Raw genomic sequence first — 21,928 nt, forward strand, 5'->3', positions numbered from 1 at the left:
TCTAAACAATATTTTAAAAATTTTAATAAATTATTAAAGACTTAAATCTCTTATGATAAACATAAAAATTAAACTTTCATGTTATAAACTAAATTTTATGTTTTAAAAAACCTCAAACTTTAATTTTTTTTACTCCAAGGTGATTTGTATACGGGAGGATACATTTATTAATTTTCAGAATTTCTCCCCCCCCCCCCCACCCCACCCCATCCCAACCATGTATTAATTTTTATCTTCCATAAATCAAAACACCAAATTTAACTAATAAACAAAACAAAAAAGGTCAAAAGTTCTCCCTCACAGAGCCTTAAGTTAAATAAAAAATCAAAGTATCACAGTTAAGTTTAATGAAAATTGCTGCATAAGAGCTTATTTTAAAATTTATTTTAAAAGCAGCTTCTAATAAAATAAACTTAGCATTGTGTAATTTATGATGATTCCTTAAAAAAAAACATCTCAAAACTAAAAGAAGAAATTAGAAAAATTATACAAAAGAAATGCGCATTTGACAGCATACCATACTACAATTAAATTGCGTTCTGTAATAAATTCTCACCTATCCTTTTATTAAGACCCCCATTTTCCCTGTTTATTAGATGTAGACTTGAATTCCACCCCTCCCTTTTATTCTGCTCCACCACCACCCCCACCCACCCGCTCATTTGTATTAAGCACCTGAGAGTATACAAATATTTTTAAAGTTTTAGTTTACTTTTAGCTTCTTTATCACCATTGTTAACTAAATAGAAATCAAACTAATAAATAAAAGTCCCAAACTTTCCTTGAACTTAATTTCAATTAAAATATACTAAATTAAGATATATCAAATTTCAATTAAAATATATTTATTTTGATTTTAATAAGATATTTTAACCATAAACTCTATAATAAAATTCAACTATTTGCCACAATGATAATACTATTGATGAAACTTTTAACAGCTTTCTTAGGATAAACTGAAAATTGAACTTATGTTACAAATTATGTTACAAAAAAAAACAAAAGTCATATATAAACTAAAGTTTTATTTAAGTATTTTGAAAGTTACTTTCAACGTCATCATCGAATATCAAAATGGATAAATAATAATCCCAAGCTTTCCTTGAACTTAATACACAAGAGGGGAATGTGTGCTTAAAAAAATGGGAGGGTATGTTTATTAGTTTTTGGAAAAACTCCCAAAAGCTTTTTAAGACCCAAAACTCTCTACCTCTTCCCCGCTCATTAATTTTTATTTAATATCAACAAGAAAAAATCTCAAAACTAAAAAAAAAGTGTAAAATAGTGTTAAACATTATAAAACCAGTCATTTTTATCTTTATTTATTAGCTATTTTTATCGGTCACTGATAAAAATAAAAAAATTTAGTGTAACCAGGCTTAAAAAATTGTCCATCTGTAGTAAATGTCAAAAATGATCTTTTGCTTTATTCTTTGCCAAAGTATAAAATTCATATAAAATGCATATTAAATTCTATTAAAATTATAATAAATTAAAATTGTATGATAAAACAGCTGTTGGAAATTCCCCATTTGGCTGCAAGTCACGCAAGTGCTAAATTGCTTTAGGCATGTTTTTTAAAAAATATCAATTTGACTATTGAGATTTTGGTATAAGTAGAAAGTAAAAATTCGAAATTCGAGATATTCAATTAAATAAAGTCCTAATAGCAAATATAACAATAGTAACATAATAGAAATACACTGACCAATAGCAATATACTGACTAATAGAAATATACTTCTTAAGTGCTTTGTCTAAACAATAATTAAAAGATCGAAAATAAATTACTTTTTTTCAATTTTAAAATTGTTAGTTATTATATTGAAATAAGATTTAATAAAAAATTTCTTACCCTCTTTCTTTTTTATAAACTTTTGTTAAATTTTTAGTTTCATATTTTTAATTTACTTTTTTAGAAAGGAAATTCTTATTAAAAAAGTCTTAACTTATGCAAACTCTTTTGTGCAAATATAAAATATTTTTTTAAATAGAACTTTTTTCATATTTAAGTGTTTTTGAGTTTTACTTTTAAATACCCAATAGGCAAGATGTATTTTTTACTTTGTTAGTTTACTTACATAAAATATGACTCAACTAACTTAAAATATATTAAATTTGAGTTGAAATACGCTATTATTGAATATAATATGATATTCCAACTGCAAATTCTATGACAAAATTTAACTAAAATGCAACTTACTTTGAAACAATTCAACCACTAAAAAACAGATTGAAAATAGATAAAGATAAAGCTGCAAAAATTAAAGAAGAAATAAAAGTAAATTAAAGATAGATACAAACCATTCTCATTATTGATATTTTTCATTATTGAATATACCTTTTCTTTCATTGATTGTTTAAATGATAAAAAAAATCAATATCATTTAAAAGGCAATAAGGTAATGTGGGGTTACATTGACTTGTGTTATAAAAATCATTGACATGTGTTATAACACATTGACATGTGTTATAAAAATCAATATCATTTAAAAGGCAATAAGGTAGCGTGGGGTTACATTGACATGTGTTACATTAATAAGGTAACATGGGGTTACATTGACATGTGTTATATGAAATGTTTTTACCAGTCACTTGTTGAATATTGTTTAAATTTTTTAACCAAAGTGGCAGTAATCTGTTGAGTGAACAAAAACAGCTATTTTTATCCGCATAATTGTAAACATAAATAACAACACAATACGGCGAACATAAATTAAACTTGTTCATAACTTTTTTAATATTAAAAACTTTAGTTATAAGGCAAGTTAAACCATACTATAATATAATTTTAAATGTATTTTTATGATGTTATTTCTAAATGCTATGCATTTAAAATAATTTTTTCGTATTTTTTGTTTAAAATGCGCATTTCAGTTTTGGGGCAACATTGACAGGATTGTCTAAGTTACCCCATAGATCTGTCAAAGTTTACTCATAAAGTGTGATTATTGTCATTAGGCTTTAAGTGTAAATAAATAAATGATTTTATTTTAGAGTTTATGATCACATGATATCATGCCTCTCAACTTCATAAAAAAACTAAGTTCAACATACAGATTGTATGATGAGGAAGCCATGAAGAAAACCATTAATGATGTGAGTGAAAGCAGTGTCAGCATAAGTAAGCGACATTCGTGTGCAATATCAATAGAACAACATTAATTAATCATTTCAAGAAAGTGCACTGTAAACAAGTTGAATGCTGAACAATTTTGACAAGAGAAGAAGAAATGTTGATTGTTCATACAATTCAGAAACTTGAAGAATGGGTCTTTGAGATAGATTGTTGCAATGTTGCAAGTATTGTACAAGATTACATAAACAGTAGCGGTAGAGCCTATACCTTTAAGAAATGCAAGCCGTTGTTTACCTGCCCATTCAAGTTGTATTTTACAGCCTTTAGATGTAGGTGTTTTCAAGGCAGTCAAAATATCTTAGAGGAACTGTTTGAAAACCTTTTATGATACAAAACAATACAAAAATGTACATAAAACAACTTTTCCAGATTGCTGAAATTGGTTACAGACAGTGGGGCATTCAGTCAAAGCAATGCTAAATGGCTTTTGAAACTTGTGGAATTTTTCCACTAAAATGAAGAAGAATAACCAGTGAAAAAGTGTCAACAGCAGAGCCTCTGACACCGGGTGTAATTATTAGCGCAAGTAATAACGGAAATTTAAATAAAATTACACCGGCAATCAATGAAATAAATAATATAAGCTCTGTACCAATGCAAGTCACAAGCTCAGACGAAATACAGGAAGTTCTAACTACAAGAAAACAACTAGAAGCAGTAATTTTGAAACATCTTTGACACACGCAACTTGTGAAAAATGGCAAAAAAAGAATCAAGAGAACATTGGTGGAATGTCTGACATCTAATGAATTTTGTGCAAGATTAAATGAAATGGAATCAACCAAAATAGGCAAACCTATAAAAAAATAGCTTGATTTTTTTTACATTCAAGTAGACAATATCAGAACTAAATCTATTTGATATCTTTTGAATAACAATTTTTTGTTATGTTTTCAGTGCTATTTTTTTAAAAGTGGTAATTTTTAAAAAGAAACTGTAGGTTGGTAGTATATATTTCAAATGTTTTCTCTATTTTATTTGTCAAAATTCCAATTATTATGTTACCCTTATATAGTATTTTTAACATTTAAAATTCTGTCAAAGTTACCCCAGATAGAAGGTAATATTGACAGTGGCACTACACCAATAAAAATAATTATCTACCAATAATACTACACAAAAAATTAAAATTTGTAACAGTTTATGGCAGAAATATAATTTGTAAACACTTACAAATATTGGATAATAAATTTTTTTTATTTTCAAAGATTGTCAATGTTACACCACTTTACCTTATAGAAAATGGAAATGCTAATAAATCAGAAATAGAGGCACTTAACTGGTTGCTGTAAAATCTTCAATGGTTTTAAAAAGTTAAAAAAGGTTTTTAAAAAATTCAAGGAAAAGCTAAATAAAACGTATATAAACAACAACAAAAATTAAATAAATATATACCAATACGTAAAAACTTTAAACAAATATATTAGTGTTTTAAAAAAGATGCACTACTCACACAGCTCATTGAAATTTAAATGATCTTGTGGTCTTTTTCAACTCGTGGTCTTCCTCAAACAATGTGTGTAGTTTAGAAAGGGTCTGTTATACAAAAAACAGGAAAATGGCGTTAAACATTTATTAATGTTAAATGTTAATTGAAAGAACAATAATATGAGGTGCACAGTTTAGAAAAAGATAAGCTTTTAGAAATATTACAGAATTGTCACTAACTCAGTAACTAACGGCATTAAGCATTTACTGGACAAATTATATATAGAAGTAAGATTATTGGCAATGTAGATAAACCCAGCATACTAGCTAAAACCAATCAATTTTTTTGTTTTAAAAAACATTTTTAAATTTAGAAACACTTTTAACAGGGAAGCATATGTTTGGACATTTTGTGAGTTCAGAATTTATTTTCAATAATCATAACAAATTTTTATCAAAATTTTGAATCATTCTAAAATTTGAATTATAATATTATTAATTATATTTTTATATTAAAGTTATATTTTCTTGATAATTTTGTTTTTTAAAGATTTATTTTTTAACATGGCACCTACACTGCATTATCCCGAAAATATAATTCCAAATTGAAATAAAAATTTAAATGATAACTTTTTATTTACAAAATAAATACTTATTTACAACTCTCCTGTAAAAGAATTTTAAAATCTTTTTTTTTTTTCTTTCAATTTTTATTTACTAACAAAAGTTGGTAATTTTTTTAATAATTACTAACATCTTTAAAATGTGACTGACATTTAATACTAAAATATAATTTAAGAATATAATAATTTTTAAGAGAAAATATGTCCAGGGTAATATAGGTAATATATTTTGATTTCTGAGCCCTCTACATAATATTAATATAAGGCATGAAAAGGCTTTGGGTTTTCTTTATGGCAAATGTGTTGATTATTTCTGAAATGTTTTTTTTGTTGTTGCAAATTTTAATAATTGAAAGGGAAAGAAAAAAAATAAAAGTAAAGAAAGAAAATTAGAACTAAGACTGTTTTATTAACCTTTGAAAGAAACATTCTACTCCAATTAACAATCATTTGAAAGATACATTCTACTTCAAGTAACAATCATTTGAAAAATACATTCTACTCCAATGAACAATCATTTGAAAGATACATTCTACTCCAATTAACAATCATTTAAAAGATACATTTTACTCCAATGAACAATCCTTTGAAAGATACATTCTACTCTAATTAACAATCACTAAAATTTTAATAATGACTGATATCACTCAATCGAAAACAAAGTACCTTCAAGAATGCAAATTTATATAAATTAATGTTTAGCATTTTAAATATAATATTTACAGCAATGTAATATTTACAGCAAAATAATATTTACAACAAATTAATATAAAGAAATAATACAAAATAATAGAAAAAAATTATTATAATGTAAATATAATTTACTTGAATAGAAAGAAAAATAAAATACATGATAGATGTTTTTGATGTTACAAGTAGATGTTCAAAATAAAATACATGATATATGTTTTTGATGTTACAAGCAGATGTTGAAAATAAAATACATGATATATGTTTTTGATGTTACAAGCAGATGTTGAAAATAAAATACAATAAAATAGATGGTTGAACTTATCTAAACTTTGCAGTCCTTGTGCAAAGCTTAAGTAACACTAGAAAGAATATTTTATTGAACAAAAGGTTTTCCAATAACTGTAAATTAAAAGCTGTTATCTAAAATGTAATCTTCAATATTTTTTATCCCATCACTCCATGAATTTATTTTTTATCCCATCACTCCATAAAATCAAATGAAGTAGTTAATTTTTATATCTTAATTGTATACAAATTGTAAAGGGTTGAAAAACAGTTGTGCAAATATAAATAAAAAATTTTTTTTTAACTTTTCTATTTGACTTTACTTAATTTACTTAACTTAAATGTTATAATTATCAGTCAAGAATGTTTTTGTTACAACTGTTTGTTTAAAAATAATTTGAACAAAATATATTTTTTTTAAATATTTAAAGAGAGATGAAGTTTTTTTTATCAGTTTAGATAGTTTATAAAAGCTGACGTGAAGCAGTTTTAAAAAACTTAAATTTTTGTTTTTAGTGCTAAAAATCTTGAGCAAAATGTTTATAATATAATTAAATAATAATTTATTAGGTTCAGTGTTGTAGATGCTCTTGTATTAAGTCTGCTTGTATACTCTGCACATAAAGATACAATGATTTCTCCATTAGCAGAAGAGGAAGTACTAAAGGTTGTTTTAGTTGAGCTCATGAATATATTTATTTATGATATGATATACTTTATACTTAGTAATAGCATTTATACTGTAAATGTATGTATAGTGTATTTTTAAAATAAAGGGGTGCAAAGTGAATAATTTTTTAAAAATGGAACACATAGGAAAATGATATTTAATTCAAGTTAAGAGTTCTTTCCTGAACATATTTTATTGATGATGAATCTTATTTTATTTTTGAATATGTACTATTAATGGAAATGAATAAAAACTCAGAAAAAGTTTTCAAGTTTAAAAAGGTTGTTAACATCAACGCCTTGCTGACTCCTCAATATGCATGCCATCTGTTCTCACATTAAATGACTCCTCAATATGCATGCCATCTGTTCTAACATTAATGACTCCTCAATATACATGCTATCTGTTCTCACATTAAATGACTCCTCAATATGCATGCCATCTGTTCTAACATTAATGACTCCTCAATATGCATGCCATCTGTTCTAACATTAATGACTCCTCAATATGCATGCCATCTGTTCTAACATTAATGACTCCTCAATATGCATGTCATCTGTTCTAACATTAATGACTCCTCAATATGCATGCCATCCGTTCTAACATTAAGAAAATATTGACTGTTCTAACCGGATTTGCTTATTGGATTGGTGATTGAGTTTTTACTGCTGCTCAGTATTGTAAAGTGTGCATAGTACCTTTGTCATATTTAATATATTAGTAGTTGACATTTTGATTTTGGTGCCGGTGCTGTAATGTTATATTCATCTTTTATTAGTGTGTAACAGCATTTTCTTAATTTCAATGCTTTATCTAGAAAAGCATTGGGGTATTATTTGTTACTTTGAAAGTATCCTTTGTAGTATTTGCACGGTATAAGTAATAACACATGGTAACATTTAGGTAATTTTTGCATGTATTTTTTTTATTTTATTATTACAAAATATTTATCATTATTTTAGCAAACATTAGCAATTTCAACATTTTGATTGAGTTAAGCAAGTGAAAGTTTTCTTTCTTCTTTCAAAGAAAAAAATTGCAAAATCATTCTGCATTCTTTTAAAAGTTATAAATAACCCTAGAACTAGAATTTACCTCCTCTTTCCTTTATTAGGCACCTGCAGGTAAACTTCTCCAGTTTTGAAGCCATATACTGCTCTAACTGGTCTTAGTTCTAATAACAAAATGATGGCTAAGCTAAAAAACTAATTTTTTAGACAAACTAATGTTTGTCTAAAAGTTTTTGAAAAAAGTTATTTCTAAATAACATTTTTCAAACAAATTTAAAGATATGGCTAGATTGTTTTTAGTTGATATTTGTTTATATTTACTCTTAAAAAACAAATTTAATAGTTCAATACCAATCTACCAAAACAAATTTGCATATATACAATAGCTTACATTTATATAAATTTGTGTTTACTTTTGGTATCGGTGGTTCAAGTTCAATTTGGAAGGTTTAATTTGAGATTTATGAGTTTGAACTAGCCATAACAACACAATGCCAACAATTTGCCACAGTTAAGAAAGCTCTCCTACTCTAAAGCATTCATTTAAGTTAGAGTACATCTATGCCACAGTTTAGAAAGCTACTCTAAAGCATGCATAAACATGTTAGTGTGTTTAGTTAACAGTCAAGCTTTTTACTCTGCTTGTGTTGGTAAGTTGGCAACCAAAGTTCTGTATTCTGTACTTCTGTACTGTATCTTTCAAGTTATAATCAACACAGACATCACATAGTAATATTTTGTACCATTTACATTAGAGTAATGTAAATGTTTAATTAGTGTATGTGTAAATGTACGCAATGTATAATATACGCTATATGTACTGTTGTAAGTGAATGTTTAATACTGCGTATGAGTAGTGAAAATTGCCTTTTTTTTTCCTGATTTTATATTTTTAGTATGATGCATTATTAAATGCTGTACTAAGTTAAACATTTATAACTGTATATGTATAATCTGGGCAAAATAGGATCACCTGGACTTAAGACTCTTTGTTCATAACTTTGCATACCTGCTTAAATAATCCTGAGTTATAAAGTGTGTATTTAAATTTTTTAGTTTAATTTTTATTATACTGATCATGAATGTATTATTATTTGTATATAGGAAGCTATTATAAATATATTAATGGATGGAGAGCACAAAGAAGATTTGCTTTTTATCATGGGTAATTTCAGACTTTAAATTTGTTAAATTTTAAAAAAGTTCTTTTTTTTGAGTTTAGGAATGTATTTTTTTTTTCTGTTTTGTTATGCCTTGTAGTTGTACAGTTTTTTAAGTTTACCATTAAATTGATGTTATTTAATTTAAAAAATGATGTGATTTAAAAAGATTGCTTCTGGTATTACAAGTAAAAAATGTTGTCCAAAGTTTTATATCAATTTTGAAAATTCTTGGCGTGATGTCTTTAATTTCTTTGCAGTAACTTTTACTAACCTAGAAATGGTCACACTGCAAATAATTTATGATTAAATATACTTGTGCTTCAAATGAATATTCAAATAAAAATCTTATTATTAATTATTATTTTTATTATTATTAATATTATTTTTTCAAAGTTAATTTATGACTTTATTATTTTTTTAAAATTTATTTATGACTTTATTATTTTTTCAAAGTTATATTATGACTTTATTGTTTAGTAGAGACCATCATTAAAAACTTAGTATTGATTTATCTGAACTTTTAAAAGGTATAATGGTTTTGTTCAATACTTTGAACATAGTTTTATTAAAAGTTTTAAGCATTGGCTTCTAACTAGAGGGATGTTAGTTACACAAATATAAAATTAAAGATCTGGTTATTCTAAATATGCTTTATAAACGTTTAGAGGTAACTAACTTTGATAATAACAATTATAATTATTGTCTTTAATTAAGATTTTTTTTTTGTTCTTGTCTTGATTGCACAGAGAGAAATTAATGGGATTATTTTGCATTTTGTTGAAACATTTAGTTACTCTAAATTTTGTAAACACCTAAGAATAATTATAATAACCTAAGAATAATAATAATAAGTTAATTGAATAAACAAATACAAAAATCATCCAAAAGTTTGATATAGCTTAACTATTTAATTTTTAAAGTTTTTCATAATGCTTTGGATCAAATTTATAAAATTTCTGATCAAATCCTATATTATGTTTGTACAAGATCGATTGCTTTTTGACTTATATATATTCAACACAAAAGCTAAATGAATATCTCATAAACATAAGTTGTTTCACATATTATCATCTCAAAAATTTTATTTTGAGTCAAAAAACAGTAGCAAGCAGTCATTTTGTTTTCAGGTTAATTATCAATAATGTAATCATAATAAAAGTTATTAAAAGCTATCATTATTAAAAGTTATCATTATCAAAAGCTATCATTATTAAAGGCTATCATTATTAAAAGCAATCATTATTAAAAGTTATCATTATTAAAAGTTATCATTATTATAAGCTATCATTATTATAAGCTATCATTATTAAAAGCTATCATTATTAAAAGTTATCATTATTAAGAGTTATAATTATTTAAAGCTATCATTATTAAAAGCTATCATTATTAAAAGTTATCATTATTAAAAGTTATCATTATTAAAAACTATCATTATTAAAAGCTATCATTATTAAAAGCTATCATTATTAAAAGTTATCATTATTAAAAGCTATCATTATTAAAAGCTATCATTATTAAAAGTTATAATTATTTAAAGCTATCATTATTAAAAGTTATCATTATTAAAAGTTATCATTATTAAAAGCTATCATTATTAAAAGCTATCATTATTAAAAGCTATCATTATTAATTTGTAATGTGTATTTTTGTTACTAATATTTTTGTAAATTTTGTTACTAATATTTTTGCAATCTTAAAATAAGGTGTAATCTAAATGTCTTAATTAATGCAAATAATTCCTAAGTCAGACAAGGTTTAATTCAATTTTTAAGTCAAGTCCAACAAAAAACCAAGTCCTTTTTGAAATCTCTAATATTTGATTCAAATACTAAATAAATGATAATGTACTTTTTAATAAAATTTAATCTTATTTCATAATTAAAACATTAGGCTAATCTTCTTAATGAGCTAATTTATTAATTGTGCACCAATACTATTATAAGTTTATTAGTTTTAAAAAATAAACTTGTTTTAATATCTATTTATTTTAAAAGTAAAATAAAGTTACACAGGATTTAATAATGAAAAAACAACCCATCACCGTTACGATTGATCAGCTACTCACAAAAGTAGATATGTTGGAAAAGGAAAACCTTTTTTACCATCTGAGCTCCCTACTGCAAGGGACATTTTACAATATGGAATATTTTTGAGAGAGACCAGTGACTTAATCAAAGAAACTATACTGCTGATAAACTAGTTAATGGTATGACTCTAGCTTTATATGCTCAATGGAAAAAAGCCGATTGCAAGTCTTTATATCCAGTAGTAATGAAAGAATGTAGTATTAAAGTTACACTGAAGTATCTGTAGGAAACTGCAGTTAAAGTTAGCCTTGGAAATGCAAAAAAATCAATAAAGCATAGTTTTATTCCAAAAATTGACAAACTTGTTGATATTTTATCCTGTAAATGTTTAATAATGTTTTGTTCAGAGTATGGTTGTGATCAAGGCTGTAAAAAGCAGGCACATATTAAATGTATGTGTGTACGTGAAAATAAAATTCCTGTTATAGAACTCAGCTTTATCAAACTCAGCTTTATCAAACTCAGCTTTATCAAACTCAGCTTTATCAAGTCACAGAGAGACAAAGTTGGAAGTTTTGCTCGTTACTATATTGGTTGACAAAATAGAATCAACACAAATAAAACAAGTTGTAAAGAGAAAAGAGGAGTATCAGCAGCAATTTGAAAAAAGAGTTAAAAAATTTAAAAAAGAAGAAAAACTAAACCAAATGATTCCAGAAGATTATAATTGCTTTGCACAGATTAATCAAGTAATAATAAAATATGTTTGTTAGTAAATAATTCTAGTATAATTATTTTTGGAGAAATAAAAAGTTGATATAGTGATTTCTAAAAATATCTCAATATCTCTTTTTTATTTTTTAGATTTTTTATAAACCATTGTATTTATTTTTTTTAGATTGAAAAAACAAATAAAGTTGACTCAGAACCAAATATTTCTAGAGAACCAGAATCTTACAATAATATTGTAAAAGTTTATAACAGAATGGATATAAAAAACATTGCACTTGCTTGTATGAGGCATTGCACTAGCTTACGAGAAACCACAGAAATAGCGAGAGCAGCACTTATAGATGCAAAAATTATAACAAAGAATGATACATTGATGATTATTGATCATAGCAAGGTTAAAAGGGCGCAAGAGAAGTTAGCAATCGAATTAGATAATAAATTTAAAAAGATCTTGAAAATAATGTGGTTTCCTGTATATTTTTTGATGGCATGAAAGATAATACAAAATTATTAACAGAATTTGATGGTTGGTATTTCCCTGGTCTTCTTAAGGAAGAACATTATTCTGTAGTTACTGAACCAAGTGGTACATATCTATTTCATTTTTTTCCTGAAAAGACTGATCACAGAAAACTGCTGAGGTAATTGCAAGTACTTGGTTTACTGGTTGGTAGAAAAAAAATTTAGAAACACAACTAAAAGCTATAGGAGGAGACAGTAAATACTGTAAATACTGTAAATACATGTAAATACTGGTTGGGAAGGTGGTATGATGCAATGGGTGGAAAGAAAATTGAGAAAGAGATCAGTGTGGATTGGTTGCTATCTTCACACAAACGAGTTAGGGTTAAGACATTTAATTATAAGCTTAGACGGCCCAACAAAATGTCAAAATAAGTGCTCAGGACAACTGGGAAAGATGTTAAATACAGCAACAAGTCTTGAAATTAATCCCAGGTTTACAAAAATTGATGCTGGGCCTGCATTAATTGTTCTTAGTCCTGAAGTAATAAAAGGTTTAAGTTCTGATTAGAGCTATGCTTACAGAATAACAAAAGCAATAAGGTTTGGTGATTTACTTCAGCAGTTAGCAATGCTAGAAATAGGACCTGTTTGCAATAGCAGGTGGCTTACAACAGCATTAAGATTTTGCAGGATATGGGTTTCTCAGCATGGCCTATATGGTATCAACCTTCAAAATCTTATATTGATTGTCAAATTTATTGTTGGTGTTTATATTCTAAACTGGTTTTACATAAAAGTTTAATCATGTTGGGTTGAAGGACTAATACACATTTTATATCAATTAGAACTCCTCAGAAGCCAGAGGAAACAGCTTCTGAATGCGCATACCAAGCTGAACTTTTAATTGTGGGCATTACAATATTGTAATGCCCACAAATAAAAGATCAGCTTAGTATGCGCATTCAGAAGCTGTTTTACAAGCTATGATATGCAGTGAGAGTAAAGTAGAAAGAGTTCAAGCTTTGGAAATTATTCTTAAGCTTTGTGAAAAATATCACTAATACTGGCATTTATAGCCATAGACATCAAAGAACAGAGTGAAAAGAGTGAACTAATACTGGCATTTATAGTCATAGACATCAAAGAACACCTGATATCAACATTGATGCTAAAAATCTTTTTAGTTTGATAGACTGGAGCAATAATATAACTGAACCACCTTTGACATGCAATTTTACATCTTCCGATATTAAAGATTTAATTAATGAGCCCATCGTTGTTCCCCAATGGAGTTCACATACACAATCAGTTGAGAGTTGTGTACAGCTAGTCACAGAAGCTGCAGGGCATGTCCACACATCAGAAAGAAGAGAAGCTTACATAAGAGCGCAATTCATTAGTAGAGAGTTGATGTCTGCTAATAGAAGCAATAAAGACATGATGGAACTTCTAAACTATACTTAAATAAAAAAGTAATTTTGTAATTATTAGTTTTTGTTGAGCTCAAAAAGTATAACATTCTTTTGTTGTTTTAATATTCAACCTTTATGTTTTATATTATTATATTTAATAAACACTTAATATTCAATAGATTACTTATTATTTTAATAAAATAGACGTTTTTTTTTTAATACTATTAGTTGTCATAACATAACAAATTTTATTTTTATAGACAAAAATATGTGCCTAAAATGAATTTATTTTATGAGAAAGCTTGTATTATAAGGATTACAAAAATTATAGGGCTATCTAACAATAAGGCGCCCAACCGCCCCAAGTGTAAGAAGCCCTAAAATGTATTTTGTATAAGGATATTGTTACATATTTTACAACAGTTTTATTTTTAATTATTTTAAGTATTCTATTTATTGCTTTACATTGCAATAGATAGAATACTTAAAATAATTAAAAATAAAACTGTTCAACTGGCAGAAAAAAAGAAAAGAAACTTAGTATCAAATAGGCTTGTAAAAAAATTATCCGACCAAGCTATATTTAGGTAAGTTTAATTAATTTTATGTGAAATTTGTTGAAATATTTTAGCAAATTTTTATACAATTAATGAAATTGCATAATAAAAAACTGTTTTTTTGTAGTAAAAAAAAGTTTCGTATAAAAAAAAGGTTTCATGTTTTTTCAAGTAAAATGGTTGGAAGTAAACGTCACTGGACTGTTTCTCAGAGATATTTAGCTGTCCATCTAGTCAATCAGGGTAAAACCTATCGTCAGGTGCAGCAAGAGACTGTATCCGACATAATGAAGAAGTTTAATTTGATTGGAACAACAGCCACAAAAGAAGGACAGGGTCACAAAAAAAAGAGTTTTGATAGAAACTTAATTATACAAGTCAAGAAAAATTGCTTCATTTTATCTCAAAAACTGGCTGAGCTGAAGAGAATTATGGAATCAAATTATCCCATCAGACAATCAGAAATCGTATCCGATACCAGGGATTTCAAGGACGACTTGTGCGTAATAAACCATATTTGAGTAAGAGACACATGAAAAAAAGATTTAGAGTTTGCTCAAAATTTTAAAAACATCCCATTAAGTTTCTGGAAAAAGATCCTGTGGAGTGACGAATCGAAATTCAACTTAAAGTCATCTGATGGAGCCCAAAAAGTTTGGAGAAAAGCTGGAGAAGCCTACAAATTAAGCTGTGTGAGAGGAACTGTCAAGTATGGTGGTGGTAACGTGATGGTATGGGGTTCAATGGCTCGGAAGGGTGTCAAAAAACTCCAATTTATTGATACTATAATGGATCAGGTGCAATACAGAAACATATTAAAATTTGAAGTCATCTGCTCAAAAATTTCGGCTAGGATCTAATTTTGCATTTCAGCAAGATAACGATCCCAAACATAGTGCCACTAAAACCAAGGAGTGGTTTGCTGAAAATAATGTTGAGGTCTTGGAATGGCCCGCACAATCACCGGACCTTAATCCCATTGAACATTTTTTGAAAATTTTAGACTGAAAAATTAGAGATCGGTCATTTGCCAAAAAAGACCTCAAAGTGGCAATTGAAGAAGCTTGGGAAAAGATTCAACCAGAAGAAACAAAATCTTTAGTTGAATCAATGCCTAGACATCTAGAAGCTGTAATCCAAGCAAAGAGAGGCCCAACAAAGTATTAAAATAACTGTTTTGTTATATAATAATTTATTATGAAACAAATAATGTGTTAGGTCGAATATTTTTTTGACAATAAAAAAAGCGACCTAAGTTCCTTTATTTTAAGACAAACTTTGCAATTCATATTTTACATTAAAATAAATAAAATCTATTTAAAAACATGTTCTTTTATTTTTATTAATCTTGAGTTTACCAAAAAAGTCTAAGTTTACAAAAATACAGCACTTTTTTTAGGAAAAATATTTTTAAAATGTTTGGTCGGATAATTTTTTGAGATACTGTATATATATATATATATATATATATATATATATATATATATATATATATATATATATATATATATATATATATATATATATACACACACACACACACACACTGCGACCATTTTCTATAGATGCATGTGGATTATGTCTTAAAAACGTACTTAACTTTATTTTTATAGTGTATTTCATTAAATTATAAATAAAGTATTAAAAAATAACGAAAATTATCAAAAAATAATATCAAATTTGAAAAGAGGTCAATAATAAATGAATTAAGTTCAAAAGATAGCTGACTATTTTCTATAGACGCAGTTCACATTTTTTAATAAAGCTATCCAAAAAAATGTTTTTATCACATTTTTAGTACTCGATTGGACCTCCTTTTTGCTCAATTACTTGATAAATTCGTTTTGGCATACTTTCCACCAAGTTTTCTAGCACTTTTGGTTCCATATCCTCCCAGCATTCTGATACCGCTACTTTTAGCTCTGCCACAGAGTTATATTGCTTCTGGTCAGCATAGATACATCTTACAATGATTCCGCAGATGTTTTCAACAGGATTCAAATCTGGACTGCGAGCAGGCTACCACATTCGCTCAATTTTTTTAGCTTCAAACCAAGCTTTAGTCTTGTTACTAGTGTGAATGCTGGCGTTGTCTTGTTGAAAAACAAACTTTTTGCGTCGATATTTGTTTTTAAATGGAATCAAACATAATTTTAGCACATCAATGTATTCAGAACTTTTCATTTTGCAAGATGTAAATGCTAAATTTAACTTTCCTGTTGCACAAAACCCAAGCCAAACCATCAAAGATCCACCACCGAAATTCCTTGTCGAAAAATATTTGGGTTCTTTCCTCAAATCACGCAGTAGCCACTAAAACCATCAGGCCCATCAAGATTAAACTTTTTCTCGTCCGAAAAAATCACCTGGTATTGAAAACAAAAATATTCAGCTATTTAGACATCTTAAGTATTCATGAGAATTTAATCTAAAATTTCTTACTTGTTCCCAAACGCGTGTCATGTTTTCACAGGCGAATTCCATCCGTTTCTGTTTGTGAACGAGCTTTAAATTTGGTGCTTTATTCATTTTTGATCGTACTATGTGTGGAATGTCTGTAAAAACTTTTCTAACCGTCTCCTTGCAAACATTTAAACCCAAATCTGACTTAATTGTTTTCAAACTTCTTGATGAATTTAATGCGAGTCGAACAATTCTGCGTTTTTCATGGTCTGAAACCCTAGATTTCTTTGTTTTTCTCTTGATTGTTGCATAATCTGTTGGATTTTTCAAGAAATTACGGATAACGTGATCTGATCTCTTCAATCTTCTAGCAATTTCTCGATTTGGAACTTTTTCTCTATGATAAGCCAATATTTGACCTTTTTCAATATATATATATATATATATATATATATATATATATATATATATATATATATATATATATATATATATATATATATATATATATATATATATATATATATATATATATATATATATATATGAAGACCTCAGTGGAAAAACCGGCGTTGTCACATTTAAAAAGTATTGAGAAACTATTTATTGATCATTAGTCAAAAGTCTTTATTTAAAGCAAATGAAACTAAGCAATTTAAAAAAATTTATATTATAATTATTTTATTTAAAATTTATTCAAAACAAAACATTTTGTAATTTTTTATACAAAAATTTTTTTTCCTTTGCTTTTAATAAAGACATTTATTAATGATCAACAAATACTTTCTCAATACTTTTTAAATGTGACAACACTGGTTTTTCCACTGAGGTCTTCATATATATATATATATACATATATATATATATATATATATATATATATATATATATATATATATATATATATATATATATATATATATATATATATATATATATATATATATATATATCTATGTATATATATATGTATTTATATATATGTATATATATGTATATATGTATGTATATATATATATATAGATATATATATATATATATATATATATAGATAGATATATCTATCTTATATATATATATAAACAATTTTAAAATGTATTCTACAAAATAGAATGCTTAATGTTCTTAAAAGAACAAAGCAAATATAAATTAGTAGGAAATCACTTAACCACTTTAAAAATATATATATATATATATATGTATATATGTATATATGTATATATGTATATATATATATATATATATATATATATATATATATATATATATATATATATATATATATATATATATATATATATATATATATATAACTATAGTTCTTTGAAGTCAGAGAATTTACCCCAAAGACAACCTCGATTTTGTTTGGTTTCTGTTAAAATTAGATCAGTTCTGTATTTTGTTACTTTCTTTTACTCATTTATGCAAAATGCATTATATTAATAATAAATAAATTACAGCATTAATTCTAGGCTCTAGGTTTTTTTGACTAAATGTTGAAGAAACCTTTAAATCTGACAAAATTGGTCCTCGCGAGCATTTTTATGCGTATTTTATAGAAAATTGTCACACTAACTCAAATCAATAAAATAGTTACAAATAGGTTTGAGGAAAAAGTCTTTTATGAAAAAATTGTCAAAATAACTCAAAAAAATTTTGAAAAATTGTTAAACTCAAATGAATAAGACAGTTATAAATAAGGTTGGTTTTGAGAAGAAAGTAAATAATAAACTTGTTATCTTTATTATTTTTAAATTGCAGGAGATCTGGATTCGAGTGAGCGCCAAGTACGCACACGTGTAGCGGATATATTTGAAAGACTACGAGGTATCAGTCAAGCGAGAACTCAAATGCAGCAACTAAAGTATTATTTTCTTTATTTTGGTTCTTTGTTTGTTTTTTTCATTATTTTTGTTCTTTATTTTGACATTCATCATAAATTTTATTTAACGCCTCATATTTTAAACCTACGTTTAATCGAAATATTCATTTTACTAAGGTCTCTTTTTGTTAAAACATCATCTGGATTGGAATATAAACCTATTATTAAACAAATATTAGAACAGATATTCGATCATACTAAAACTGATTTAAATGATATCGAGTTTTGTTCCCATGGTTTCCGGGACTTTCTTAAGACTGGTTTCGGGTAAGTTATTAAAATCGTTGTATTATTTTTGAAATTTTTATGCTTATTAAATTTTTTCGTTAAGTAATTAATTTTTGATTTCATTTTTTCTTTGTACAGATTTTTTATGAGCGTGAGTAAGCCTCGTCCTAGTGACCATTCTATCATATTTCTTTTTGTTGTTGGAGGAATAACTTGGGATGAAATTAAATGTATAAAAGAACTGTTAAATAAATTCTGTCCTACGCAAAAGGTGATAAAAAATTTTTTTCTGTAGTTGTTGCGAAATATTTTAAACATAATTATTAAAATACTTTTGTGTTTTTATTTTAGGTAATTATTGGCAGTACAAAAATTATTTCTTGCTCTGATGCGTTTGAACAAGTACTATGCACGGATAACCTGTTTGTAGATATAGATACATAATTTTTCGATTTAACGCAAACAGATTTTTGATAATAAACTTTGCGACAAATAAGATGTTTTGATAGAAGTCTTTTACGTAATAAAATATTTTCGATAATGATTATTTGAGTAAATAAGACTTCAATATAGAAATTTAATCGGGTGTAATAAATTCAGCAAATATGGAGATTTAATTAGTGGCGGTAGTGACGGTAGTTGCTGTAGGATTCTATAGTGGTTTCAATCGCCATGTGGTAAAATTTTGCAATATTTAAATAAATGTTTTCCGCAAATCAAAAATATTTTTGAAAGAGATTTTATTGATATCTTGTTTTGTAAAAAATTTTTATAAAACTGTTTTAATTATTTATTAAACATTAATTTATAATATAGTTTTTTTTTTCTTTTCTATTAAACATTCTATTATTTTTATTTTATTATTTAAACATTTTATTATTTTTAAACATTCTATTATTTTTCTTTCTATTAAACAAAATTAGCTCGTTAAATTAAGTTTTCATTGGGTTCAAAATCTTATTCCATCAAAGTTATAATTTAAATTATGACGACATTATGGATGTACCAGATCTGGATTATCAGTATTGTCAATACATTTCCCTAGCGGAATTTTAGCAGGAACCGTTATAATATATATATATTTTTTTTAATTTATCATTAAGATAAATGTGATGAAGCTAAATACAGAAAAGAGGAAGAAAATCAATAGCGGAGACACACAAAAAAAATACACACATAAATGCTATTGTACCACACATATTTACAAATCATAAAGAAAGCTAATAATAGCATTTTTTTAAAGTTAATTAAAAAAATATATTGCATATATATCCGTCGTACCACTGGGCTACTAGGAACTTGGTCGCGGTTGTCGTTGAAAATATATAATTTATATAAAATATTATAGCAAACTTAATAGTATTGTTAAACATTAGTTAATTAAAGCTAATGCATTGCTGTAAAGTATAGTTAATTACCAAGTAATTAATTTTATTGCAAATGATAATCTTTTTTTTTTTCGTTGTTGATATCATTTATTTTTATTGATTTGATTTGAACTTTCAAGTACAAGGTAATGTTTGGCACAATGTTACTGCATCATATAAAATATTAAAAACTGTAGTGTTTATTAATACAGCTGATCATATTTTATTTTCAACAGATATTTCAACAATTACCTATGATAAAAATGAATTTATTTCTTAACCTGCACATTGGATCAAATGTGTTTTATCAAAAAGGTTTGTATTTTACACTCTTAGCATTTTCCAGGGTCACATAAAAAATAAATACTGCAAATCTACTCGATGCGATGATAATTGAATGGAATACTACCCTAAAAAGCCCTTTGAGACTTGAGTACCTATAAAATGCAACCTAGAATTGATTTGATGGAGTCGTCAGGCATCTTATGTTTTATTATTCAACTACATCCATTATCAGAATGCCCTATAATGATCAGGTTGCAGTATTCAACCTTAGGTACCACATAAGTTGGTCAACCTTAGATAGCACACATAACTTTCTAAAATTGTATGCAAAAGATTTTGTTTTTGAGTTCGATTTTGCGGCTAAGCCTTTGCTTTTCCATAGGTGTTTTTATACTTTTAGGTACTTAACTAGATAAAGATTTATTAAAAAAAAAAGAATTGCGGGATAACTGCAACAATTTTTTTTTTCGCGTATTTTGAAGCATGATATTTAGACAAAAAAAACATTTCCTTTACTAATTTTATTAATTTTTGGTCTGAACTAGCCAATAAACAATAATCAAGTAAAATACTTGTTGTAAAGTATTTACTTTACTTTTTTTTTCGAGTTTAAAAATGCCTTCGACACCATTTGGTCAATATTTTTAAAAGTGTACTCAAACTTTGACATAATATCTAAAGAACCAATTAATATTTTTTTTAAAATTTTTGGAATTAAGATTCTAGTATGAATAGCAACAACATATTAAAAAATTAGCGGTTTTGAAGAGGGTCACTATTGAGCTATGTCTGATTCTTACAGAAAGTCGCTCTTAATGAAAACTTGACTTTAAAATGCATAAATACAAATCAAATTATGGAGTAAAAACACAAAACAAAAATGTAAAAGGATAAATATTAATTAATATAAACAATTATGAAGATCTAATAATAAAAAGATAAATCTTTGAACTTTTCAAGCAGTTTTTTTCTTCTACAAAGCTTGCTTATCTCAGCCAAATAACATGAAAACTTATATATAGTGTGTTCAAATGTCGTAATAACAGAATAAAATAGAATAAACATAAATCTACGACATAGAATGATTTGGTTGCAAACATGAACATAGGGATTGTTTTCAATTTATTTTGAAGTTGATTCCAGTCCAAAAATGCGGAGTATTTAAAGGCATGTTTACCGTAGGATTTTGTATTATATGTTTGCACACTTAGTGCATCTTTACAAGAATTTCTTGTAAGTTTACAGTTAATTGCACTGTGTATTGTAAACCATTTGATAAATATAGGTGGTAGCTTTTTGCGTAGAAAGCTGTGAATAAATAAACAATTTTAATTTTTGATTATACCATGTTCTTTTAAAAATTTTAATGCGTTAAAAGATGTGAATATATGTGAGCTTTTTGGTAGAAGTTCAATAATCCTGACTGCTTTTTTCTGCATGATAAATAGGCGATTCACAATACTTATGTTTTTTCCCCATATGGAAGGCAATATGCAAGGTGAGAGTGAAATAATACACAATAAATAGATTTTCAAGTTTTTTGTTGTATGAAATGCCTTA

The 21,928-nt window shown here is 26.3% G+C and overlaps 1 protein-coding gene across 1 annotated transcript in view; it reads left to right on the forward strand.

Annotated features, from left to right (window-relative positions):
- LOC100207562 (sec1 family domain-containing protein 2) overlaps window positions 1-19,527 on the forward strand; it is a 34,654-nt gene extending 15,127 nt beyond the window's left edge. Inside the window, exons 11-16 of the mRNA XM_065813881.1 lie at window positions 6,738-6,834; window positions 8,952-9,012; window positions 18,368-18,470; window positions 18,606-18,755; window positions 18,855-18,987; window positions 19,068-19,527. Of these exons, the coding sequence (XP_065669953.1) occupies window positions 6,738-6,834; window positions 8,952-9,012; window positions 18,368-18,470; window positions 18,606-18,755; window positions 18,855-18,987; window positions 19,068-19,160 (637 nt within the window). The 3' untranslated portion in view covers window positions 19,161-19,527. The remainder of the gene's footprint in view (window positions 1-6,737; window positions 6,835-8,951; window positions 9,013-18,367; window positions 18,471-18,605; window positions 18,756-18,854; window positions 18,988-19,067) is intronic.
- Window positions 19,528-21,928: the final 2,401 nt, after the last annotated feature.

Source organism: Hydra vulgaris, chromosome 12, assembly GCF_038396675.1.
Source record: "Hydra vulgaris chromosome 12, alternate assembly HydraT2T_AEP".
In the NCBI taxonomy this organism is placed as follows: Eukaryota; Metazoa; Cnidaria; class Hydrozoa; order Anthoathecata; family Hydridae; genus Hydra; species Hydra vulgaris.